Source organism: Leucoraja erinacea, unplaced genomic scaffold (genome assembly GCF_028641065.1).
Source record: "Leucoraja erinacea ecotype New England unplaced genomic scaffold, Leri_hhj_1 Leri_77S, whole genome shotgun sequence".
NCBI lineage: Eukaryota > Metazoa > Chordata > Chondrichthyes > Rajiformes > Rajidae > Leucoraja > Leucoraja erinaceus.
In genome coordinates, this window is record NW_026576707.1 from 297,144 (window position 1) to 324,021 (window position 26,878).

The 26,878-nt window shown below is 47.0% G+C and overlaps 1 protein-coding gene across 3 annotated transcripts; it reads right to left on the reverse strand.

Annotated features, from left to right (window-relative positions):
- Nucleotides 1–4,031: 4,031 nt before the first annotated feature.
- Nucleotides 4,032–23,647, reverse strand: spcs2 (signal peptidase complex subunit 2). Of its 3 annotated transcripts, none has more exons than XM_055631483.1 (5): nt 23,297–23,647; nt 11,360–11,443; nt 8,821–8,981; nt 7,626–7,760; nt 4,032–5,290 (listed from the first exon to the last, which is right to left on the reverse strand). In XM_055631483.1, exons 1-5 carry the CDS (start codon nt 23,594–23,596, stop codon nt 5,104–5,106), a joined length of 867 nt encoding a protein of 288 aa, XP_055487458.1. In that variant the 5' UTR covers nt 23,597–23,647; the 3' UTR covers nt 4,032–5,103. The 3 variants fall into 3 exon arrangements, with proteins under 3 accessions (XP_055487458.1, XP_055487459.1, XP_055487457.1); XM_055631484.1 differs by having other exon boundaries at nt 23,300–23,646; XM_055631482.1 differs by lacking the exon at nt 23,297–23,647 and adding an exon at nt 16,059–16,169.
- Nucleotides 23,648–26,878: the final 3,231 nt, after the last annotated feature.

A 26,878-nucleotide genomic window follows, 5' to 3' on the forward strand; every position in this document is an offset into this window, starting at 1 on the left:
CCCCCCCCCCCCCCCCCCCCCCCCCCCCCCCCCCCCCCCCCCCCGCCCGCGAGCATTTTGTTTAAGATTCTAGCATCCGCAGTTACCTCTATCTCCAGCCAATCTTCTTAGACTCCCTTCGGACATGGCTGACCATGGGTGTCTCCAGGGTTGGAGGACGCCTGTGTGTGACTTTGTTTAACGTGGGGAGACTGGTGCACAGATAGCCACCCCACGGTCCTGGACAGATCTGGGCCAGGATCCAGTGGCATGGAGTCCAAGACGACTGGAGACCCTTTTCTGCTACAGCCTTCATCCGCCTTCCCAGCCGTTGTGACGCTCCACTAAGGTCAGCCATCGTCCTCCGCATGTTCCACCGTTGAGGTCTTGGTTGGATCGCTCTTTGTCAGAGACCTCCCCCTCGACCTTACCGCCATGGATGTCCACATCCCTCTAAACCTTTCCTACCCATGTATCATTGTGATATTCCCCAATTGACACTATGTGCAGACGAGTTAATTGGCACAAGGTTTTATATTGTGTAGCAAGACCATGTCGAAGAAGTAATCCTCCCTCGACTCTGTCCAGGGACACCGACAGTCCTTTCAGGTTAGGCAGAGGTTCACTTGCACCTCATCCAATCTCAGCTACCGTATCCGCTGTTGAAGATGTGGACTCTTATGCATCGGCGAGACCAAACCTAGATTGGCCGATCAGGAAGGCAAGACAGCACCCGTACCACCTCAGGCAGCTGAGGAAATTCAGAGTCTCTCAGAGGATCCTTCAGTGCTTCTACTATGGGGCTGTAGAAAGCATCTAGTCTGGAAACATCACCATCTGGTTTGGGACCAGCTCTGCCCAGGACAGGAAGGCTCTCCTCCCTCCCCCCCCCCCTTCCCCCCCAGGACCTATACACAGATCCAGAGCTAGCAAGATTATGGGGGACCCCTACCACCCCAGCAACGGACTGTTCCAGCTGCTACGGTCAGGCAAGCGCCTCCGCTGTCACGCTGTGAAAACAGAGAGGATGAGACGGAGTTTCTTCCCACAGGCCGTCAGGACTGTAAACTCTGATCCCACCAGGGACTCATTTACTGTTGTGTTGTGTCTTTTTATTTTTCTAAAATGTAAATACTGGTTCAGTTCTGTTGTTTTTGCACAATCCGCAGGCATTGCCATTCTCATTTCACTGCACTTCTTGTATGTGTATGTGACAAATAAAGTTGACTTGACATTTCGCTGAACACTTTTGATCAGTCCGCCTGGACATACCTGATCTCACGGTTGCTAAACACTTTAATTCTCCTTCCCATTCCCACACTGATCTTTGGCAAAAACAGGAAAGCAGACTATTATCTAAATGGTGGCCGACTAGGAAAAGGGGAGATGCAGCGAGACCTGGGTGTCATGGTACACCAGTCATTGAAAGTAGGCATGCAGGTGCAGCAGGCAGTGAAGAAAGCGAATGGTATGTTAGCTTTCATAGCAAAAGGATTTGAGTATAGGAGCAGGGAGGTTCTACTGCAGTTGTACAGGGTCTTGGTGAGACCACACCTGGAGTATTGCGTACAGTTTTGGTCTCCAAATCTGAGGAAGGACATTATTGCCATAGAGGGAGTGCAGAGATGGTTCACCAGACTGATTCCTGGGATGGCAGGACTGTCTTATGAAGAAAGACTGGATAGACTTGGTTTATACTCTCTAGAATTTAGGAGATTGAGATGGGATCTTATAGAAACGTACAAAATTCTTAAGGGGTTGGACAGGCTAGATGCAGGAAGATTGTTCCCGATGTTGGGGAAGTCCAGGACAAGGGGTCACAGCTTAAGGATAAGGGGGAAATCCTTTAAAACTGAGATGAGAAGAACTTTTTTCACACAGAGGGTGGTGAATCTCTGGAACTCTCTGCCACAGAGGGTAGTCGAGGCCAGTTCATTGGCTATATTTAAGAGGGAGTTAGATGTGGCCCTTGTGGCTAAGGGGGTCAGAGGGTATGGAGAGAAGGCAGGTACGGGATACTGAGTTGGATGATCAGCCATGATCATATTGAATGGCGGTGCAGGCTCGAAGGGACGAATGGCCTAATCCTGCACCTAATTTCTATGTTTCTGTCCTGGGTCTTCTCCATTGTTAGAGTGAGGCCAAACGTAAATTGGAGGAACAGCATCTCATATTTCGCTTGGGCAGCTTACAGCCCAGTGGTATGAATATTGACTTCACTCACTTCAAGTAGCCCCGGCATTCCCTCCCTCTATCTCTCCCACAACCTAGTCACACCAGCTTTTCGTTCTCACCTAGCTACAGCAAACAATGACCTGTTGCCTTTATCATTGTTACTTTTTTGCACATCTTTCATTCCTTTGTTCTACTTCTCTCTGTATCATCGTCTATATCTCTTTTTCCTTCCCCGTGACTTTCAATCTGAAGAAGGGTCTCGACCTGAAACGTCACCCATTCCTTCTCTCCAGAGATGCTGCCTGTCCCACTGAGTTACTCCAGCATTTTGTGTCTATCTTTGATTTAAACCAGCATCTGCAGTTCGTTCCTACACAATGTTGAAGAGGTCCTGACTACAACTGATGTAATATAATCCTACAGCAGAATACTCAAATGCCCCGCGATCTCTGGTTGTATTTGGAAGTGCCAAACTCTCTTAACTACTTGAGTTTGCTTTGAAATGGATTAACTCATCGCTACTTTAGTTTAGGAAAGAACGGCAGATGCTGGTTTAAATCGAAGATAGACACAAAATGCTGGGGTAACTCAGCGGGACAGGCAGCATCTCTGGTGGAATGGGTGACATTTTGGGTCGAGACCCTTCTTCAGACTTTGTTTTGTTTCGAGATAAAACGCGGAAACAGGCCCTTCGGCCCATCCAGTCTGCACAGACCAGCAATCCCCGCACACTAACACTATCCTATCTCCACTATCCGATTGCCTCAACACAGAGGGAGAACAAGGTTGGAAGAAAGAGACAAGGACTTTACGACTTTTGCCTTCCATCACAGTGAGGAGGGTCTGGTAGACTCACTGTGGTGGATGTTAAATCTGTGTTTATTGTGTGTTTTGTTATTTTATTCTATGTTATGACTGCACGGCACAAAATTTCGTTCAGACTGAAAAGTCTAAATGACAATAAAGGATACTTTACTTTACTACACACACTAGGGACAATTTATATTTACACCGTCAATTAACCTACAAACCTGTTGCCATAGAGGGAGTGCAGAGACGGTTCACCAGACTGATTCCTGGGATGTCAGGACTGTCTTATGAAGAAAGACTGGATAGACTTGGTTTATACTCTCTAGAATTTAGAAGATTGAGAGGGGATCTTATAGAAACTTACAAAATTCTTAAGGGGTTGGACAGGCTAGATGCTTTACTTTACTACACACACTAGGAACAATTTATATTTACACCAAGTCAATTAACCTACAAACCTGTACGTCTTTGGTGTGGGAGGAAACCGAAGATCGCGGAGAAAACCCGAGAGGTATCTGGCGCTAAAAGCGCTGCAAGGCAGCAACTGTACCGCTGCGCCACCGTGCCGCTCTGTGACAAATGCAGACAAACTGGGAATTCCTTACATAAAACCTGCTCAGGAAATAAACTGAGCCAGACAGGCAGCGCTAGATTGATAGAGATACTGTAATGAGACACTGGTAGTCATCCTCTCACCCCTCCCCAAAACTAACCCAACTCCTCTCCCAAGTTTCACCCATGTTACCTAGTGGGAAGAAGACCTGAGAAACCTCAGTAACCTCACTCGCCATCTTGCACTAAATGATGTACTCTTTATCTGACGGCTTGATTGCATTCATGTCGAACTGGATAGCAGGCAAACAAAAGCTTTTCACTGTACCTCAGTACACGTGACAATAATAAACCACTAAATTTTCAGGCTGCACGTCCGACTTCTAATGGAGGAGAGGAAAGGTTCTAGTTGAAACATAGAAACATCCTAGGTAAACGAAGTTGGCGTGGACTCGGTGGGCCAAAGGGCGTGTATCCACACTGTATCTTTAAACTAAACCAGGGATATCACCCACTCATTGGATTGGTATTTTATTTAGTTCACTTGTTTAATCAATAATGTTTTACTGTTAATGTTTTATGTGTCATTCCTAACTGTCACTGTATGTCATGTTGGGGCTTTCGGGCGGAGCACCAAGGCAAATTCCTTGTATGTGAACACTTGGCCAATAAACATGTTCATTCATTGAGTTAGAGAGTGATAAAGTGTGGAAACAGGCCCTTCGGCCCAACTCGTCCAACAATGTCCCAGCTACCCATGTCATATGCTGAGAGAATGGAGCCAGATGCTGAGAGAATGGAGCCAGATGCTGAGAGAATGGAGCCATATGCTGAGAGAATGGAGCAGCTGGGCTTGTACACTATGGAGTTTAGAAGGATGAGAGGGAATCTCATTGAGACATAAGATTATTAAGAGCTTGGACAAGCTAGAGACAGGAAACATGTTCCCGATGTTGGGGGAGTCCAGAACCAGGGGCCACAGTTTAAGAATAAGGGGTAAGCCATTTAGAATGGAGACGAGGAAACACTTTTTCTCACAGAGTGTGGTGAGTCTATGGAATTCTCTGTAACGAGGGCAGTGGAGGCAAGTTCTCTGGATGCTTTCAAGAGAGAGCTAGATAAAGATAGCAGAGTCAGGGGATATGGGGAGAAGGCAGGAACGGGGTACTGATTGGGGATGATCAGCCATGATCACATTGAATGGCGGTGCTGGCTCAAAGGGCCGAATGGCCTTCTCCTGCACCTATTGTCTAGTCCCAACTTGCCTGCGCTTGGTCCATAACCCTTCATAATTCTGCTTGCCGGCCAATGCCCTGGGTCAGTGCCAGAGGTTGAACCAGATCATTTGCAACTTTGGCAAAGAGTCGAGCCCTCCTGCAACTTGCCCGGGGATATTTCACTACGTTACAAAGGTGTGGTATAAATATTCGCTGCTGTTGGTAAATACAAACAAGCCTGCGGGAGCAGCCAGCGAGCGGTGAACGGGATGCAGTTACAACAACATCGACAAACGTGTGTTTTTTTTTCTCTTTCTTTTCTTGAGTACGATCCCAGCAGTACAACACAATGCAAAGCACATACAGGCTCTTATTTCATCTTTTTCTTCTTCCCTAAAGAATCATGCAGTTTCGACACTTCTGGCTCAAACAGATCCATCACCATGGTCCCAGAATCATCGAAGAAGTACTCGAGGGACTTGGTAAATTCCCTCTCCCGCTCCTGGTTGGTCCGCCCATCGATGAACGTCATTCTCAGGGTGTACTGGTCATCAAACCTGGAGAACAGAATTACAAAGTTAGTGCAGAGCAATCATCTTCCAGTCTTACAGGGGGCAGGACAAATTTACTTCATCAGCAAGCTCACAAACTGCACTCTCCCTGCAACCACTGGCCAGCGACTTGCTACCCTGACCATCGCAGGCAAGATTCACGGCAACGTGAAAGGATTCAACATGTGTTCTAGGTAGACAAAAATGCTGGAGAAACTCAGCGGGTGAGGCAGCATCTATGGAGCGAAGGCATAGGTGACGTTTCGGGTCAAGACCCTTCCCCCACCCCTTCTTGATCTCACACACTCCATCACAAGAAATAGACTATTGACTGACGTCCATTACAAACCTACTGACTCCCACAAACTACACTTCCCACCCTGCTTCCTGCAAAGACTTTATTCCCCTTCTCCCAATTCCTCCGTCTATGCCGCATCTGCGCCCAAGATGAGGTGTTCCATACTAGAACATCCGAGACCCTTCTTCAGTCTGAAGAAGGGTCTCGACCCAAAGCGTCACCTATTCCTTCGCTCCATAGATGCTGCCTCACCCGAGTTTCTCCAGCATTTTTGTCAACTTCAATCTTTCCAGCATCTGCAGTTCTTTCTTAAACAATACGTGTCCTAGTTCACTTTAACTGGCCACCTCATCTAAAAAGCTGGCTGAGACACAGCTCAATAACGTGGCAAATTAAATCAAAATACATTCTAGACTTCCGTCTAATACTATCGGGATACATCACAGCCTGGCTTGGAAACAGCGCCATCCAAGACCAAGGGAGCTGTGGACGCAGCCCAGACCATCACACAAACCAACCTCAACTTCATCATCAATTGCCATCCTGCACTCAAAATTACCTGGACCATCTCCGACACCTCCCTCCCCTTTCGTTATCTCACAGACTCCATCACAAGCAATAGACTATTGACTGACGTCTATTACAAACCCACTGACTCCCACAACTATCTCGACTACACTTCTTCCTACCCTGCTTCGTGCAAAGACTCTATTCCCCTTCTCCCAATTCCTCTGTCTACGCCGCATCTGCACCCTAGATGAGGTGTTCCATACTAGAACATCTTTAGAGAACGGGGATTCCCCTATCCCCCCCCACCCCCCCCTCATCACAGATGAGGCCCTCACTCGTGTCTCCTCAGTACCCCACAGCTCTGCCCTTGCTCCCCCTAGTCGCAACAGAGACAGAGTCCCCCTAGTCCTCACCTTCCACCCCATCATTCGTCGCATACAACACCTTCGTCCCAACTAATCCATGCTGGCCAAGATACCCCATTGAATCTGGTCCCATTTGCCTACTTTTGCCCATACTTTTCAAACTATCCAAGTGTTTTTTTAAATGTTGTTATAATACCCGCCTCAACTACTTCCTCTGGCAGCTCATTCTTTATACCCATCACCCCGAGTGAAAACGTTGCCTCTCGGGTTCTTATTACATCTTTCCCTGTCACATTAACCCTACGTCCTCCGACAATAGACAATAGGCGCAGCACTCGGCCATTCGGGCCAACACCGCCATTCAATGTGATCATGGCTGATCATCCCCAATCAGTACCCAGTTCATGCCTTCTCCCCATATCCCCGCTATCTTCAAGAGCCCAATCTAGCTCTCTTGAGAGTATCCAGAGAACCTGCCTCCCTCTGAGGCAGAGAATTCCAGACTCACAACTCTCTGTGAGAAAAAGTGCTTCCTCGTCTCCATTCTAAATGGCCTACCCCTTATTCGTAAACTGTGGCCCCTGGTTCTGGATTCCCCCAACATCGGGAACATGTTTCCTGCCTCTAGCGTGTCCAAACCCTTAAGAATCTTATGTTTCAATAAGATCCCCTCTCATTCTTCTAAACTCCATAGTATACAAGCCCAGCCGCTCCATTCTCTCAGCATATGACAATCCCGCCATCCCGGGAATTAACCTTGTAAACCTACGCTGCACTCCCTCAATAGCTCGAATGTCCTTCCTCTAATTAGGAGACCAAAACTGCACACAATACTCCAGGTGTGGTCTCACTAGGGCCCTGTACAACTGCAGAAGGACCTCTTTGCTCTTATACTCAACTCCTGGTGTTGTAAATGCCAACATGTCATTCACTTTCTTCACTGCCTGCTGTCTGGTTCTTGATACCTATACTCTGGGTAAAAGACTGTGCATTCAGCCTATTCACTCCCCTCATGATTTTAAACACTCTACATAAAATCACCCCGCAACGTTCCAAGGGGGAGAGTCCTCTCTCTATAGCTCAGGCGCTCAAGTCCTGGCACCATCCTCATATCTTCCTCTGCATTCTTTCCTGTTGCGTGGCTTGGAGAGAAATTAAAGTTCAGTACCTCCGCAGAGATGACGACAGCTGCCAGGTATCTCCAGGATCCAATCCAGCAGGGTCTTTCTGTATCGCAATTAAAAATATGCTTCTCTCTTTGTACGAAGTATAAAATGTGAGAATTCCCATCATAACAAAATAGGTGCAATGTTGTTAAAGAAAACAGAATGTACTGCTTCTGTACAAAACACAAAGTCGGGTACAACTGCCACACTTTGGAAGGCCAACGGAACATTAACGGGAAGGTCAACTTCACTGTTAGTAGACTTTACTTCACTCCCTGTTGTACTTACGTGTAGACAATAGGTGTAGGAGTAGGCCATTCGGCCCTTCGAGCCAGCATCGCCATTCAATGTGATCATGGCAGAACATCCCCAATCAGTACCCTGTTCCTGCCTTCTCCCCATATCTCCTGACTCCGCTATCTTTGAGGCAGAGAATTCCACAGATTCACCACTCACTGTTAGAAAAAGTGTTTCCTTGTCTCCGTTCTAAATGGCTTACCCCTTATTCTTAAACTGTGGCCCCTGGTTCAGGGCTCCTCCAACATCGGGAACATGTTTCCTGCCTCTAGCGTGTCCAATCCCTTAATAATCTTATATGTAGTACGATTTATCTGAATAGCGAGCAAAACTCAAGTTTTTGTATCGGCACACGTGACAATAATAAACCAACTCAGATCTATACAGTCACTACCTTGTTGATATTTACAGCAGCCTAAGGTGCACAATTTTCAGCCGTGTTTCCCAATGTATAGCAGTGAATGGCCTTTAGCAAGCACTTGTAGTTTAGTTTAGAGATACAGCGCGGAAACAGGCCCTTCGGCCCACCGGGTCCGTGCCGACCAGCGATCCCCTGCACATTAACACTATCCCACACACACCAGGGACAATTTACACATACACCAAGCCAAGTAACCTACAAACCTGCACATCTTTGGAGTGTGGGAGGAACCGAAGAGCTAGGAGAAAACCCACGCAGGTCACGGGGAGAACGTACAAACTCTGTTCAGACAGCCTCCGTAGTCAGGATCAAACCCGGGTCAATGGCGCTGCAAGCGCTATAAGGCAGCAACTCTACCGCTGCACCACCATGCCCTCTTGTAGAAGGTACATAAAACAAGTACTTATAGTGTCACATCCTAAATATGTGGGACTTTTATCACTGCTAAAGTGGTACATCACTTCCAAATAAAAGGATATGATAGCACACAGCCGGCAAGTACGTTCTTTGACTCTGGAAAAGGATGCATATAGTCCCAGATCAGGGCAACTATCGCAAAGAGGCAGGAGATGGTGCAGATGAGGAGTCGACCATCAATCAGGCCATAATTCTCCTCATACCCGTACTTCTCCAGAAGAACCTAGGACAGAAGCAAAAACTAAATGTGAGGAATTCAAATGGATAACGATGGCACGTGACAGTAAATCTGTCCGTTATATATTAAAACTGTGTGGCTGCCGCCTGCCGCCTGGCTGCCTTTCTGCCTTTTGATTCGCTGCTCCTTCCTATCAGCTTCCAACACACTTCAAAACAAAGTTGCAAGACAGGAACACTCTGAACTTTTCACCTCAATGGGATATCACACCAAGTGCTTCAACAGGAGGGGGAGGGCTAATTGGTATTGCAATTGGAACTGCTGCAGTAGGCAGGGGAGGTGCAATTGGAGTTTTTTTCAATATACTGCTGAGGGAGGCAGGGCAGTGCTGGAATCTTACATTTGGGAACGGGTTCAGTTCCATTGGAGGAGACGGGTGCATGGTGGAATATTGGGTTGGGGGATCACACACCATTGGGGGGGGGGGGGGGGGGGGGGGGGGGTCTAGTATGTGTGTGTGTGTGTGTGTGTGTGTGTGTGTGTGTGTGTGTGTGTGTGTGTGTGTGTGTGTGTGTGTGTGTGTGTGTGTGTGTGTGTGTGTGTGGGTGTGGATGTACGGCGTTTTGCATTTGATTCATTACTCCGCGCAAACCAGATGCAAAAACGCCGACATTTTTACCATTTCACTAGCGATTTTACTTTTACATTCACACATCCACTCCCTGGTCAATTATTTCCACAGGTTTTGAGTAAAATTGATCACAAAACTCAAACAACTCAATTTTTAAGATCTAAACGGCTCTTACCAGCTGCTGACGTCACAATGCCCACATGCCGACCAATCCAGGCCCACCTGTCTCCAAGTACGCTCGCGCCACACGCCTCCCGTTGCTGCACTCCAGCCCGCCCGCCTGCCCTGCTCACTCCAACCCCCCCCCCACTACTTCACCTGTCTTCCCCATCCTCTCCTTCCTCTCCCCCCTTCACCCCCATTTGCCCTCTCCCCCCCAGACAGAGCAGAACGCCAGCTATTGCCAGAACCGCTACAATAGGCGCAATGGTCCTTCCTATAGTGAACCCTGCTGTTGCTCACAGTCTCTGATGGGGCCGCTTTCACAGACTTAACCGTGAGCGGCCCCCGCGTTTAACCAGGGCTCTGGGAACTCGGAATCTGATGGGGACGAGGAGGCTTCCAGAGGGAAGGCAGGGACAACGTAGAATCCAGCAGCAGTGGCTCCGTTAACGGATTCATTCCACAGTGACTTCATTTTGGTAACAACCCCTCCCCCTCTCCTCCCCATTCTCCTCCCTTCTTCATCCCCACTCCTTTGCTCCTCCCATCCATACCCCCCTCTCACCTCCCCTCCCTTCCCCCCCCCACCTCTCCCCCCCCCCCCTCCCCCCCCTCCCCCCCTCCCTCCCACCCCACTCTCCCTCTGTCTCTTGCCCCTCTCTCTGTCTCTGCCCACGCTCTCTACCTCCTCCCCCTCCCTCTCTAGAAGCGCCTGCGAGTTGGGGGCTATGCGTCAGTAGATAGGGCCGTTATGGGGTAAAAGGAGCAAATTAATAATATTAATATATCAAGGAAGAAGTTAGCGTGTGTGGGGGGGTAGTTAGTGTGTGTGACGCCGCATGCTGCCCCCCCCTCCACGCAACCGTACGTTGGGGGAACAGACCCAACGGGTCTGCACTTGGTCTAGTTAAATTTAAAAAAAGTAAAGTTGGAAAATACTCAAAGTCATGAGCCTGTCCCACTTACGCAACTTTTTCGGCGACTGCCAGCACCCGCCAAAGCCCGTTGCATGTCACCGAAAAGTTTCAACATGTTGAAAATCCAGCGGCGACCAGAAAGACGCTTCGACTCTTTGGGCGACTGAGGAGACGACTCACGACCATACAGGCGACACCCCAGCGACATGTCGCGGGATGAAGCCTGTATGGTCGCGAATAGTCACCCAAAGAGTCGTACCTTGTTCTGGTCGTCGCTGGATTTCCATCATGCTGAGAAGTTTCGCAACCTGCAACGACCTATGACGGGTGCCGGCAGTCGACGAAAAAGGCCCTTCAGGATATATTTGTAGACAGAACTCAAGTTAGTGTGTCATGCAGATTACCATTTACACTCCACTGAGAATCTCCTCAAACTACATTCACAAGTTTACATGTTGTTTACATTTTATATTCAGTTTACATTTTATATTCAGCATTAGATTTTAGTTTACATTTCAATTCAGCATTTAGTTTACACTTAGCATGCTGATTAGAAAATAACATTCCTTAATTGTGTTTATCCACGTGCAAAGTTAAGTCATTTACTGGCATGATAAAATATTCAAGACTGTTCCAGACTGCAACCCATTAACCAGCAGGACTTTTACTGGCCAGGTGAACTGGTTAAACTGCAAGAAATTCACGTTGCCTACCTTTTTGGCAGCGTCGTCCAAGGCATTTTTCACAGCCGCACCATCCCACTTATCAATCTTAATTGGCTTGTCATCAATCTTCCACTATGAGAAAAAAATATTAAGATCACAGAAATATGTCGCATCCTCTGGAACTGTGGTGCAACAATGGAGTTATACTGCACAGAAACAGGCCCTTCAGCCCACATTGCCCATTCTGGCCTAGTCCTATTCAATTTGGGCTACAGGCTCGAAAGCCAATGAGACCAAAGGCCAGAATCTGTTTCAAATTCAGATACAATCGCCATCCATTCCCATATGGTCGGTAAATCAGTTATCCTACTAAATAGCATAAACTATTTTCTAAATGGGGAAAGAATCTAGAAATCGGAGGTGCAAAGAGACTTGGGGGTGCTGGTGCAGGATTTCCAAAAAAAGTTAATCTTCAAGTCCAATCAGTAGAAAAGAAGGCTAATGCAATGCTGGCATTTATTTCAAGAGGCCAGAATACAAAAACAGGGATGCAATGCTGAGGCTCTATAAGGCGCTGGTCAGGCCGCATTTGGAGTATTGTGAGCAATCTTAGGCACCATATCTGAGGAAGGATGTGCAGGGCCTGGAGAGGGTCCAGAGGAGGTTTACGTCAATGATCCCAGGAATGAGTGGGTTAACCTATGATGATTGTTTGACGGCACTGGGCATGTACTCGCTAGAGTTTAGAACAATTGAAACGTACCAAACAGTGAAAGGCCTGGATAGAGTGGATGTGGAGAGGATGTTCCCTCTAGTGAGAGATTCTAGAGGTCACAGCCTCAGATTTGAAGGAATTTCTTTAGTCAGAGGGTGGTGAATCTGTGGAATGCAGATAGATTCTTGATTAGCATTGGTGTTAGGGGTTATGGGGAGAAGGCAGGAGAAAGGGGTTGGGAGGGAGAGATAGATAAGCCATGATTGAATTGCATAGACTTGATGGGCTGAATAGCCTAATTCTGCTCCTTTCACATCTTATCACCTTATGACCTATCCCAAATGTCCTCGACGATGGGGCGATCATTGAATTATGGGGAGAATAACTCAAAAGATTCAAATCTCATGTCACTTATAGCCACTTAACCTGCTCCCAAATTTTAGACTTCATTCTGGAAACAACATGCATTCATTCATTCAGAGCAACATTTGTTTAATTCTCAAATTCTTTTCTTTAAATTTATAATTATCAGTTTCAATTCTGAAACGTATTTATTTATTCAATTTTCTTCATCATTTTCAACAGAGAATTTCACATCTTAACAACTCAGCACTGAAAAAATCCTTAACCACTTGGTCAATTCATTGAACTTTAAAACTACACCTGGCTCCGTGAAAATAATCCATGCTTAAATATCTTATCAAAACCTTTTGCATCATTACCTATTTCTATTCCACATCCTGTGTAGGAAAGAACTACAGATGCTGGTTTAAATCAAAGATAGACACAAAATGCTGGTATGTAAGCTGGGAGAAACAGTTAATGGGTGAATGATGGTGAGCCAGGACAATCGGTTTATAGACAAATTGGTAAAATTGTAAATTACCCCGAGTGTGTGCATGATAGTGTTAATCAATAGACAATAGGTGCAGGAGTAGGCTATTCGGCCCTTCAAGCCAGCATCGCCATTTAATGTGATCATCCACAATCAGTTCCCCGTTCCCACCTTCTGCCCATATCCCCCGACTCCTCTATCTTTAAGAGCCCTATCTAGCTCTCTCTTGAAAGTATCCAGAGAACCGGCCTCCACTGCCCTCAGAGGCAGAGAATTCCACAGACTCACAACTCAGTGTGAAAAGTGTTTCCTCATCTCCGTTCTAAATGGCTTACCCCTTATTCTTAAACTGTTCTTGGTTCTTGGATTCTTGGTCCTCCAAAATATTCCAAATTGCCCCTGGTTCTGGACTCCCCCAACATAGGGAACATGTTTCCTGCCTCTAGCGTATCCAAATCCTTTATAATCTTATATGTTTCAATAAGATTCCCTCTCATCCTTCTAAACTCCAGTATACAAGCCTATCTGCTCCATTCTCTCAGCTTATGACAGTTCCACCATCCGGAGATTAACCTTCTGAACCTACACTGCACTGCCTCAATAGCAAGAAAGTCCTTCCTCAAATTAGGGGACCAAAACTGCACACAATATTCCAGGTGTGGTCTCACTAGGTTTATACTGGAGAAGGACTTCTTTACTCCTATACTCAACGCAGAAGGACCTCTTTGCTCCTATATTCGATTCCTCTTGTTATGAAGGCCAACATGCCATTCGCTTTCTTCACTGCCTGTTGTACCTGCATGCTTACTTTCATTAACTGATGAACAAGAATCCCCAGATCCCATTGTACTTTCCCTTTTCCCAACTTGACACCATTTAGATAATAATCTGCCTTGCTGTTTTTGCTACCAAAGTGGATAACCTCACATTTGTCCACATTAAACTACATCTGCAAACCTGTCCAAGTCACCCTGCATTCTCATAGCATCCTCTTCACAGTTCACACTGCCACCCGGCTTTGTGTCATCTGCAAATTTGCTAATGTTACTTTGAATCCCTTCATCCAAATCATTGATGTATTTTGTAAATAGCTGCGGTCCCAGCACCGAGCCATGCTGTACGTCACTAGTCAATGCCTGCCATTCTGAAAGGGACCCGTTAATCCCTACTCTTTGTTTCCTGTCTGCCAACCAATTTTCTATCCATGTTAGTACACTACCCCGAACAGCATGTGCCTTAACTTTGCCCACTAATCACCAATGTGGGACGTTATCACTATCAGCAAAACCACCCACTTTTGCGTCATCTGCAAACTTGCCATGCATGTTCTCATCCAAATCATTGATAACAGGACAAACAGTAACGGGCTCAGCATCGAACACACCATGGGCCTCCGGTACGAGAAGCAACCTTCCACCATCACATCTGCTTCCTTCCATGAAGCCAATTTTCTATCCATTCAGCTATCTCTCCATGGATCCCATGCAATCTAACCTTCCAGAGCAGCCTACCATATGGAATAGAGAACATAGAAAAATATGTACTGGAGTAGGCCATTCGGCCCAAAGATTATAGAGGAGCTCCTCTATAATCTTTGATTCGGCCCTTCGAGCCAGCAACGCCATTCTATATGATCATGGCTGATCATCTAAAATCAGTTCCCCGTTCCTGCTTTTCCCCCATATCCCTTGATTCCTTTAGCCCTAAGAGTTAAATCTAACTCTCTCTTGAAAACCTCTTCCAGAGCAGCCTGCCATATGGAACTTCACAGAATAAGAACTGCACATGCTGGTTTACACCGAAGTTATGAGACAAAAAGCTGGAGTAACTCAGCAGGATACAAACTTAAAGCACACGGTATTGGGGGTTCAGTATTGATGTGGATAGAGAACTGGCTGGCAGACAGGAAGCAAAGAGTAGGAGTAAACGGGTCCTTTTCAGAATGGCAGGCAGTGACTAGTGGGGTACCGCAAGGCTCAGTTCTGGGACCCCAGCTATTTACGATATATATTAATGATTTGGACGAGGGAATTGAATGCAACATCTCCAAGTTTGCGGATGACACGAAGCTGGGGGGCAGTGTTAGCTGTGAGGAGGTTGCTAGGAGGCTGCAAGGTGACTTGGATAGGCTGGGTGAGTGGGCAAATGCATGGCAGATGCAATATAATGTGGATAAATGTGAGGTTATCCGCTTTGGTGGCAAAAACATGAAAGTAGATTATTATCTGAATGGTTGCCGATTAGGAAAGGGGGAGATGCAACGAGACCTGGGTGTCATGGTAAACCAGTCATTAAAAGTAGGCATGCAGGTGCAGCAGGCAGTGAAGAAAGCGAATGGTATGTTAGCATTCATAGCAAAAGGATTTTAGTATAGGAGCAGGGAGGTTCTACTGCAGTTGTACAGGGTATTGGTGAGACCACACCTGGAGTATTGCGTACAGTTTTGGTCTCCTAATCTGAGGAAAGACATTCTTGCCATAGAGGGAGTACAGAGACGGTTCACCAGACTTATTTCTGGGATGGCAGGACTTTCATATGAAGAAAGACTGGATTGACTCAGTTTGTACTCGCTAGAATTTAGAAGATTGAGGGGGGATCTTATAGAAACTTACAAAATTCTTAAGGGGTTGGACAGGCTAGATGCAGGAAGATTGTTCCTGATGTTGGGGAAGTCCAGAACAAGGGGTCACAGTTTAAGGATAAGGGGGAAGTCTTTTAAGACCGAGATGAGAAAACATTTTTCACACAGAGAGTGGTGAATCTGTGGAATTCTCTGCCACAGAAGGTAGTTGAGGCCAGTTCATTGGCTATATTTAAGAGGGAGTTAGATGTGGCCTTTGTGGCTAAAGGGATCAGTGGGTATGGAGAGAAGGCAGGTACGGGATACTGAGTTGGATGATCAGTCATGAACATATTGAATGGTGGTGCAGGCTCGAAGGGCCGAATGGCCTACCCCTGCACCTTTTTTCTATGTTTCTATGATAGGCAGCATCTCAGAATAGGAACGGGTGACATTTCGGATCGAGACCTTTCTTCAGACAAGACATATTAATGATTTGGACGAGGGAATTGAATGCAACATCTGCAAGTTTGCGGATTAGACAGTAGACTAGAGGCTAGACAAGACTATGCAGACTAGACACTAGACGAGACGGGGGTAGAGGCGCGGCCGGCCATGCGGCAACAACAGGACTTACTTTGGACAGGAAGCCGTTCTTGGTCGCCCTCGACGCCATTTTGTGTGTGTGTGTGTGGCGCTTGCGCTGTCGCGGGCGCGCGCGCTGCAGGCCGGCCAATAGGCGGCCGCCCCGTCTCCACCACGTCACAGAGGCCGGTAGACGGGGTGGCAGCGACGCGCATGCGCACGCGCGCCACCCTAAACTCCACCTCCCAGAAGGGCGTTGCGCGCGCGCGCCGGTCAACATCGACGGACGCCCGTCGCAGAGCCTTGTGGGTATTGTAGTCCGTCGCGACCAGGGGCCCCACAGTGCACCGCGTTCCCTCCCGGCGGCCATCATAGGCGGCGGTTGCCATAGTTACCGGCTCAAGCGGCGGGCGCCGTGATGGCGACTGTTCCAATACAGGCGACACTCAACCTGTAACACTGGCGGCAGCGAGGACACTCAGGGAGGTTTAGGTGTAACATCCCGCCTGTCAGACAGAACAGGTAAAGGGGGCGCGATGAGCACGGTGTGGATGGAAGGCGAGGGCAACTGGTGAAGGGGGTACAGTGGAGTGTGTGTGTGCGCACCTGGCTAATACAATACAATACAATACAAGAATGCTTTATTAAGCAAGTATGTTTTGCAACATACAAGGAATTCCATTTGCCAAGTCAGTCATAAGGAAGGAGGGGGGAGGGGCAGTAAAGCTGTGGGACCTGGTGAAGGGGCAGTAAAGCTGTGGGCACCAGAAAAGGTGTGTGCACCTGGTGAAGGGGCAGTAAAGCTGTGGGCACCTGAAGGGAGGGGAGGAGCAGTAAAAGTATGGGCACCTGGTTTAGTTTACAGATACAGCGTGGAAACAGGCCCTTCGACCCACCGGGTCTGCACTGACCAGTGATCCCCGCAGACTAACACCACACTAGGGACCCTTTACATACTCAGCCAATTAACCTACAAGGTTTGTACGTCTTTGGAATGTGGGAGGAAACCAAAGACATTAGAGAAAACCCACGCAGGTCATGGGGAGAACGTACAAACTCCGTGCAGACACCACCCGTAGTCGGGATCGAACCTGGGTCTCTGGCGCCGTAAGGCAGCAAACTATGCCGCTCCGCCACCTGTGGTGGTGGGGGGGGGGGGGGGGGGGAAGAGGCAGTAAAGATGTGGATACATCTAGTGAAGGGGGGGGGGGGGGGGCAGTGAAGGTGTGCTCACCTGGAGAATGGGAGATAATGATGATGTGCACCTGGTGAAGGGAGAACAGTGAGGTTGTGGGCACCTGGGTAAGAAGGGATAATGAAGATGTGTGCACTTAGTGAAGGTGGGGACACCTGTTGAGGGGGGGGGGGCAGTGAATGTGTCGGTACCTGGTGAAGGGGCAGTGAAGGTGTATGCACCCGGTGAAGGGGCAGTGAGGGTGTGTGTACCTTAAACACGTGGTTCTTGATTCCCTTACACTGGGTAAAAGACTCCGTGCATTCACCCCATCTATTCTCATGATTTTATACACCTCTGTAACATCACCCCTATGCCTCCTGCGCTCCAAGGAATAAATTCTTAGCCTCTCCCGACAGGTCAGAATTTCGAGTCCTGGCACAAGCTCGTAAATCTTCCCTGCACCTTTTTCCAGCTTAATAGACAATAGACAATAGGTGCAGGAGTAGGCCATTCGGCCCTTCAAGTCAGCACCGCCATTCAATGTGATCATGGCTGATCATCCCCAATAAGTACCCCGTTCCTGCCTTCTCCCCATATTCCCCGACTCCGCTATTTTTAAAGAGCCCTATCTAGCTCTCTATTGAAAGCATCCAGAGAACCGGCCTCCACCACCCTCTGAGGCAGAGAATTCCACAGAATCACCACTCTCTGTGAGAAAAAGTGTTTCCTCGACATCTGTCCTGCAGCAGAGGGTGGCCAAAACTGATCCCAATACGCCAAACGGGCCTTACCTACGTCTTGTACAACTGTAACATAATGTTCTAACTTCCACACTCCATTGGCATTCTCTCCAGGGATGCTGCCTGATCTGCTGAGTTACTCCAGCTATTTGTGTCTTTCTATACTCAATTCCCTGACTGATGAAAGCCCATGTGTCACGAGCTTTTGTCGCCACCCTATCTACCCACATGGCCATTTTCAAGGAATTGTGTGCCTGTATTCCTTATTTTACAGTTCAGTTTAGTTTATTTCCATGTGTACCGAGGTACAGTGAAAAGGTTTTGTTGTGTGCTAACCAGTCAGCAGAAAGATAATACATGATTACAATGAACCTAGATGATGATCCTAAATAAATCCAAGGTAGAGAAAAATGCTGGGGAAACTCAGCACTTTTGTCTACCTTTGATTTTTTTCAGCATCTGCAGTTCCTACTTAAACAAAATAAATCCAAGATCCCTCTGGCCTCCATCACGTCATAGAGCCCTACGCTGTGAGGTTGTGAGTTCCATTTCATGATATTTTCTTAGAACAGCTTCATGTTCAACCTTGATATGCTTGACTTGATATTATACGAGGTGGGGTTAATTAATGACCTCAGAATGAAGGGTCCTGGGTTGCAGCAACGTAAATATGATTGAAGTTTGAGGGTGAGAAGAAGTAGATATTATTAGAAGAATGATATTTTAAACGAAGATAGACAAAAATGCTGGAGAAACTCAGTGGTTGAGGCAGCATCTATGGAGCGAAGGAATAGGTGACGTTTCGAGTGGAGACCCTTTCAGTCTGAAGAAGATTCTCGACCCGTCACCTATTCCTTCACTCCATAGATGCTACATCACCCACTGAGTTTCTACAGCATTATTGTATACCTTCAATTTTTCCAGCATCTGCAGTTACGGCGGCAGGCGCGGGCACACCGCGACGCCCTGTGTCTCCCTTTCAAGGGAGATGCTAAAAATGCATTTCGTTGTCTCTGTACTGTACACTGACAATGACAATAAATTGAATCATTTCATTTCATTTCATCATTTCTTTCTTAGATATTTTAAACAAGAGTAACAATGAAAACAGAGGCAGCTAAAGTGAATTACATATGGGGTCAGACATCAATACGCAGTACAGAGACCTTCCAAATAGAGAACAGTTCAAAGGGCAAGACATTGGGTTAGCACGCAACACTCACGTCGCAGCGGCCTCTGCAGTCCGTCTGTCTTTTTGTTATTTTTTGTCCCGTTTTAATGTAGTTTTTATTTTTTTTGATGGGTGTATATGTGTGTGGGGGGTGGGGGGAAACTTTTAAAATCTTTCCCCTACACGGAGAACCCGACCTTTTCCCTGTCGGGTCTCCGTTATCATTGGGGCTGCTACGTGGAGCGGCCTCCAGCAGGAACGACCTGGGGCTCCAGTTGCGGAGCTGCGGAGCTGCTCACCATTGTAGAGCTGGCTGAGTTCGGAGCGGGTGGAGCGATGGTGGCGCGCTGCTGCGACCCGACCCCGGGGATTCGGAGGCTTACCGCAGGTCCAGTGGATAGTGACACCGGGAGCCCGCGGGGTCCCTGCTGGGAGACCGCTTTTCGGGGCTTCATCAACGGCGACTTCACCCACCCGAGTCGCGGGGTCGAGGAGTGCCTGGGACTTCCAATGGCTGTGGGACTTTGCTAGCACCCGCCGGGGGCTCCAACAACAAGACCCGGAGCGTGGCCTTGCATCACCCGGCGCGGCGTTAATGGCCACGGGACAATTGCCATCGCCCGCCGGGGGCTTTGTCTCTGACATCGGGAGGGGAATGGGGAGTGCAGGGGGGAGATGCGTTTTTTTGCCTTCCATCGCAGCGAGGAGGAGATACGCTGTGATGGATGTCTGTGTAAATTGTGTTGTGTCTTGGGTCTTTTTTTCATGTGTGTATGACTGCAGAAACAACATTTCATTTGAGCCTCTATGAGGTTCAAGTGACAAATAAATTGTATTGTGTATTGTGTAGAAAATAGGTGCAGGAGTAGGCCATTCGGCCCTTTGAGCCTGCACCGCCATTCAATATGATCATGGCTGATCATCCAACTCAGTATCCTGTACCTGCCTTCTCTCCATACCCCCTGATCCCTTTAGCCACAAGGGCCACATCTAACTCCCTCTTAAATATAGCCAATGAACTGGCCTCAACTACCTTCTGTGGCAGAGAATTCCACAGATTCACCACTCTGTGTGAATTCTTTTTTTCTCATCTTGGTCCTAAAAGACTTCCCCCTTATCCTTAATCTGTGACCCCTTGTTCTGGACTTCCACAACATCGGGAATAATCTTCCTGCATCTAGCCTGTCCAACCCCTTAAGAATTTTGTAAGTTTCTATAAGATCTCCCCTCAATCTTCTAAATTCTAGCGAGTACAAGCCGAGTCTATCCACTGCCTTCATATAAAAGTCCTGCCATCCCAGGAATCAGTCCGGTGAACCTTCTCTGAACCTTCTCTGTACTCCCTCTATGGCAAGAATGTCTTTCCTCAGATTAGGAGACCAAAACTGCACGCAATACTCCAGGTGTGGTCTCACCAAGACCATGTACAACTGCAGTAGAACCTCCCTGCTCCTATACTCAAATCCTTTTGCTATGAATGCTAACATACCATTCGCTTTCTTCACAGCCTGCTGCACCTGCATGCCTACTTTCAGTGACTGGTGTACCATGACACCCAGGTCACGTTGCATCTCCCCTTTTCCTAATCGCCCACCATTCAGATATGTCTACTTTCCTGTTTTTGCCACCAAAGTGGCCACCTCACATTTATCCACATTATACTGCATCTGCCTTGCATTTGCCCACTCACCCAACCTATCCAAGTCACCTAGCAGCCTCCTAGCATCCTCCTCACAGCTAACACTGCCCCCCCAACTTCGTGTCATCCGTAAACTTGAAGATGTTGCATTCAGTTCCCTCATCCAGATCATTAATATATTTCACAGAGACAATTTCCCACATTTTAGGTAGAAAACCATGGACTCCCACTACATTATGGATGTAAAAAAGGATTCCCCCCAACAAAGCTACAATTACAGAGACAACATAAGAGCAGTGGGCAGTTGCTATAGACCTGCACGGGAAGGTAGACGCTCCCACCCCCATGAATCTCGGGCAGATGGGACTCGTCAGCCTGAGACCACAGTCCATCTAGGAGAGGGAAAACTGATTTAAAACCTCCACTACCTTGTGGCCATATCCAGTCATGGAAAAGGCTCCAGGAGTAAACTGAAAATCCAGTTGGAGCCCCTAAGGCAGTTTGTCGTTGTCCACAACCTCGCTCTGGCAGCTCCTGCGATGGCGCTGGTGTCAAACTGTTATGGCCCTGCTGTTCCTTTGGATCGATCAGCGACATGGAGAGGAGGGACGTGCTGCATGGGCAACAGCCTGTCCTCCAAATGACATCGCCCAGGCTTGCATCCGACCACACATCACCCATGGTCAGTCATGACTGAGAGGGGCATACTATTACTATGAGAGCAGTCCAACAAAAGGGAGAGGCAAGACAAATGGGTAGAGGAAAAATAAGCAAATGTAGAAAGAGGTGGTTCTCTGTTCATTAGAATGTTATAAAATAAATTATTTAAGTTTTATAGTTTAACGGATAAGAAGGAATTTATTTCCCCTCAGTGCAGGAACAAATCTAGGAAGCGTTAGTAATTGTAGGTTTGGAGAGACATGGTGGAATGTTTTTTTCCATCCATGATGTAGTGGCAGTCCAGAGTTTTCTGCCTAAAAAGGTGGTGAAAGCCAAAACCTTTACCACATCGAACGTACCTGTATGAGCAAATAGATTTAGAACATAGAACATTATAACACAGGTACAAGCCCACAATGTCTGTGCTGAAGATGATGCCAAGACCAACTCTTATATGCCTGCATATAATCTATATCCCTCTGTTCTCTGCATATCCAAGTCTCTTAAACGGCACTGTCATATCTGCCTCCACCACTGAGCCCACCAGTACGTTCCAGACACTCACCATTCCCTGTGTATACAAACAGCTTGTCCCGCCCGTCTTTAAACTTTGCCACTTTCATCTTAAAGGTTGCGCTCTGTGATCAATTATTATAGAGTAATACAGTGTGGAAACAGGCCCTTCGGCCTAACTTGCCCACACCGGCCAACATGTCCCAGCTACACTGGTCCCACTTGCCTGCATTTGGAATTCTCTGCCTCAGAGGGCAGTGGAGGCCGGTTCTCTGGATACTTTCAAGAGAGAGCTGGATAAGGCTCTTAAAGATAGCGTTACGAGTCAGGGGATATGGGGAGAAGGCAGGATCGGAGTACTGATTGGTGATGATCAGCCATGATCTCATTAAATGGCGGTGCTGGCTCGAAGGGCCGAATGGTCTACTCCTGCACCTATTGTCTATTGTCTATATGGTTGCGGATGAATGCAGCAAAATCATTTTGATGTTAACAACTCTTTGGCGGAGGTACGATAGGCCAATGGATCTCTTTCTGTAGTAGAGATTTATACGAGTCTGTTTTGCTATGGGTATACAACTACAGGATGTTGGATATGAAATAACGTAAAGCTCAATATTCTGAATGTGAATATTATATTGTATTGGTTGCAAGCTCAGCAATTCCTGAGGTGTGAAACCAAATGTAATCTCCCTGGGGTAACCAAATCAAGAACTAAGGGACAATGGTTTAAGGTGAGGGGGGAACCTGAGGGGCAACTATTTTACACAGAGGGTAGTTGGTATATGGAACAAGCTTCCAGAGGAAATAGCTGTTGCAGGTATATAACAACATTTGGACAGGCACATGGATAGGAAAGATTATGAGCCAAATGTAGACAATGGAACTAGCATAGATGAGACATCTTCATCGGCATGGATGAGTTGGGCTGAAGGGTTTATAGACAATAGGTGCAAGAGTAGGCCATTCGGTCCTTCGAGCCAGCACCGCCATTCAATGTGATCATGGCTGATTAACCCCAATCAGTACCCCGTTCCTGCCTTCTCCCCATATCCCCTGGCTGACTCCGCTATCTTTAAGAGCCCTATCAAGCTCTCTCTTGAAAGTATCCAGAGGACCGGCCTCCACTGCCCTCTGAGGCAGAGAATTCCACAGACTCACAACTCTCTCTCTCTGTGAAAATGTGTTTCCTCATCTCCGTTCTAAATCACTTACCCCTTATTCTTAAACTGTGGCTCCCCCAGGAACATGTTTCTGTGCTGTACGAGACAAGATGTCACAATGGTCTTATGTTGAGTGACAATTTAGTCTGCCCATTTGGAAGACAAAATGATCTTGTTTTTGATCTCTAACCAGACAGACTATACGGTTTGCTCAGATAAATACTCACTACCTTGTAGAGATAGCAATAAATCTTTTCGCCCAATTTGGCAGCTGCATCCAGAACGGTTTCAATAATATCCTTCTCCCTGTAGACTGGGTTTTGTGTTTCAGATTTCCTGCAGTGATACACGGTGCTCAAATGCTTGGTGATATCTCTCTCACCCCGTCTGGCACAACTCAGGTAGACTTCGCACACCATGCAGTAAAAGTTCTGCACACACTCCGGGACGGGTTGGATACACGGGTATTTGACAGCCCATTCATTCTTAAATTCATGGCAGGTCTTCTTGTTGCGCTGACGCCTCATCTTCCCTTAACTCCTCTGAGAGGAACGTGCAGCAGGAGGGGCAGAAGCCCAAGTCTCGGACATGTGGGATTCACACTCGCCTTGCACATCCAGGCTTTGCAAACTTTCAATTTTCAAACTTGTTGCGCTGGTTGAAATATTCAAGCAGAAAAATAAAATCTCATGGACATTTATCCCTCAGTAACACAGGCATCACAATTACATGCTGTGACAGAGCAAGAGGACCTCTTGCCAGATGACGATTACCTTTTTCATCAGCTTGACCCATTGACCTATTTCTCTCTTATTCAAGCATTATTCTGTTTTTTTCAACAGCACAACCTGGGCACCTTTGCCGTGTGTGCACCGCAGAATGCATACTGTTGGGTTGCATCACAACTTGGTTTGGGATCAGCTCTGCCCATGACCACTGAAAACTACAGAGAGTTGTAGATAGGCAAAAGTGCTGGAGAAACTCAGCGGGTGCGGCAGCATCTATGGAGCGAAGGAAATAGGCAACGTTTCGAAACCCCTCTTCAGACTGGTGTAGGATAGAGGGGGGGGGGTGGGAAGAAGAAAAGAAAGAGGAGGAGCCAGAGGGCTGAGGGAGAGCTGAGAAGGGAAGGAGACAATAAGGGCTACCGGAAATTGGAGAATTCAATGTTCATGCCGCTGGGGTATAAACTGCCCAAGCGGAATTTGAGGTGCTGCTCCTCTAATTTCCGGTGGTGCAGATTTCTAGATGTAGCATGGACCTGACTCCCCCACCTCTGACTCCATCTACACCATGGCAGGGGTAGGGGTCAGTCTGAAGAAGTGTCAGTCTGAAGAAGGGTCTCGACCCAAAACGTCACTTATTCCTCCGCTCCATAGATGCTGCCTCACCCGCTGAGTTTCTCCAGCATTTTTGTCTACCTTCGATTTTTCCAGCATCTGCAGTTCCTTCTTAACCACACCATCTACACCGCGCTGCATGGGAAAAGCAGCCAACATACTCAAAGACTTGTCCCACCCCGGCCATTCCTTCTTCTTGCTCCCATCCGGCAGAAGGTACAGAAGGTTGAAAGTCCGCAGCACCGGACTCAAGAACAGCTTCTTCTCCTCTCTTATTAGGCATTGGTATCATTTAAAAATAAATTGGATAGGCATATGGATGAGAAGGGAATGGAGGGTTATGGTACGAGTGCAGGCAGGTGGGACTAAGGGGAAAACAATTTTGTTCGGCATGGACTTGTAGGGCCGAGATGGCCTGTTTCCGTGCTGAAATTGTTATATGGTTATATGGTTATTTGAACAATCCTTCTATAAGCCAGGGTTCTGTCCGATTCACCTCTACCTCACTGTGGACATAGGACTCTGTCTATATTCTGCACTCTGTATCTTCCCCTTTGCTCTAGTTATTGCACATGTTTGATGATTGTATTTCTGTATATTTTTTTATCTGATCTGATTGGAAAATATGTAAAACAAAGCTTTTCACTGTACCTCGGTACACATGACAATAATAAACCAAAACCACTCTGTGTGTCCATCATTTGAGAATCAGCCATGACCTAATTTAGTTCACTTTGGAGATACAGCATGGAAACAGGCCCTTCGGCCGACCAAGTCCACGCTGGCCAGCGATCCCTGCACACTAACGCTATCCTACACACACTAGGGACAATTTTACATTCATACCAAGCCAATTAGCCTACAACTCTGTAAGATTTTGGAGTGTGGGAGGAAACTGGAGATTCCGAAGAAAACCCACGCAAGTCACAGGGAGAACGGTCAAACTCAGTACAGACAGCACCCGTAGTCAGAATAGAACCCGGGTCTCTGGCAATGTAAGGCAGAAACTCTACCGCTGCACCACTGTGCTGGAAAATGGAATAGTGGAATAGATTGCAGGGTTTACTGCAACTCCTGGTTATTGAAAAAAATTCCTTCTTATTATTTCTCAATGTGAGGGTCATCGTTCTTATGCTCCACAATAAAAGGCATCTACACTAGGGATGATTCTGTTTTATGAGGCGAGTAGATTTCAGTCATAGAGTGATACTGTATGGGTTAATGCTGTAGTAGACAATTTATTTTAACTATAGGAGACATTTTAAAGCTGAATGTGCTATTCTACTAAAAACAGGCTTTGTAGATCGACCTTCACCAGAGAAACACAGATAAGAATTTGTCTTTCAGAGTTTATCAAAGAATAGACATTTCAATGTCCGGAGCTAACATCCTGTGATGCCTCCGTATCGCACAATGGTACCTTCTTGTCATAGCAGCTGTTCAACCTTGAACTTAATTTAAAAAAAACCATCATGTCTTTTTGCAGACTGGCTTTCTTTTATATATGGAAAATTACTGAATGTGCTTTGAGCTGCTTTAAGCTGTATAAATATTGCCTGTACTTCTGTGTATTCCTTGAGAGGGCAGTAGCAGGTGTCTTGAGTGTACCACGGTACTCTCAGCACTGTACCTTCTCCCACCATGGTGTTTAAGTAAAAAGCTTTTAACTGAGACTCGTGGTCTTTGAATTATTTTACAGTTTAAGTTGAGGCGACTATCACAATACAGTGTAGAAACAGGCCCTTCGGCCCAATTAGCCCACACCGGCCAATGTGTCCCAGCTTGACTAGTCCCACCTGCCTGTGTTTGGTCCATATCCCTCCAAACCAGTCTTATCCATGTACCTGTCTATTTGCTTCTTAAACGTTGGGATAGTCCCTGCCTCAACTACCCCCTCCTCGGGCAGCTTGTTCCATACACCCACCATCCTTTGTGTGAAAAAGTTACCCCTCAGATTCCTACTACATGTTTTCCCCTTCATCTTAACCCTATGTTCACTAGTCCTCAATTCACCTACTCTGGGCAAGAGACTCTGCACATCTACCCGATCTATTTCTCTCATGATTTTATACACCTTTATAAGATCACCTCTCATCCTCCTGCGCTCCAAGGAATAGAGACCCAGCCGACTCAAGCTCTCCCTATAACTCAGACCCTCTGGTCCTGGCAACATCCTCGTAAATCTGTGCAACCCTTTCCTGCTTGACAACATCTTTCCGAAAACATGGTGCCCAGAACTGAACACAGTACTCTAAATGCGGTCTCACCAATGTCTTATAGAAGTAATTTTCCTTTTCTTACCTGCCCTCTTCATTGCCTTCCTTCCTTAGGAGGTCATTCTGCAGTTGTACAGAGCCTTTGTGAGACCACACCTGGAGTATTGTGTGCAGTTTTGGTCCCCTAATTTGAGGAAGGACATTCTTGCTATTGAGGGAGTGCAGCGTAGGTTTACCAGGTTAATTCCCGGGA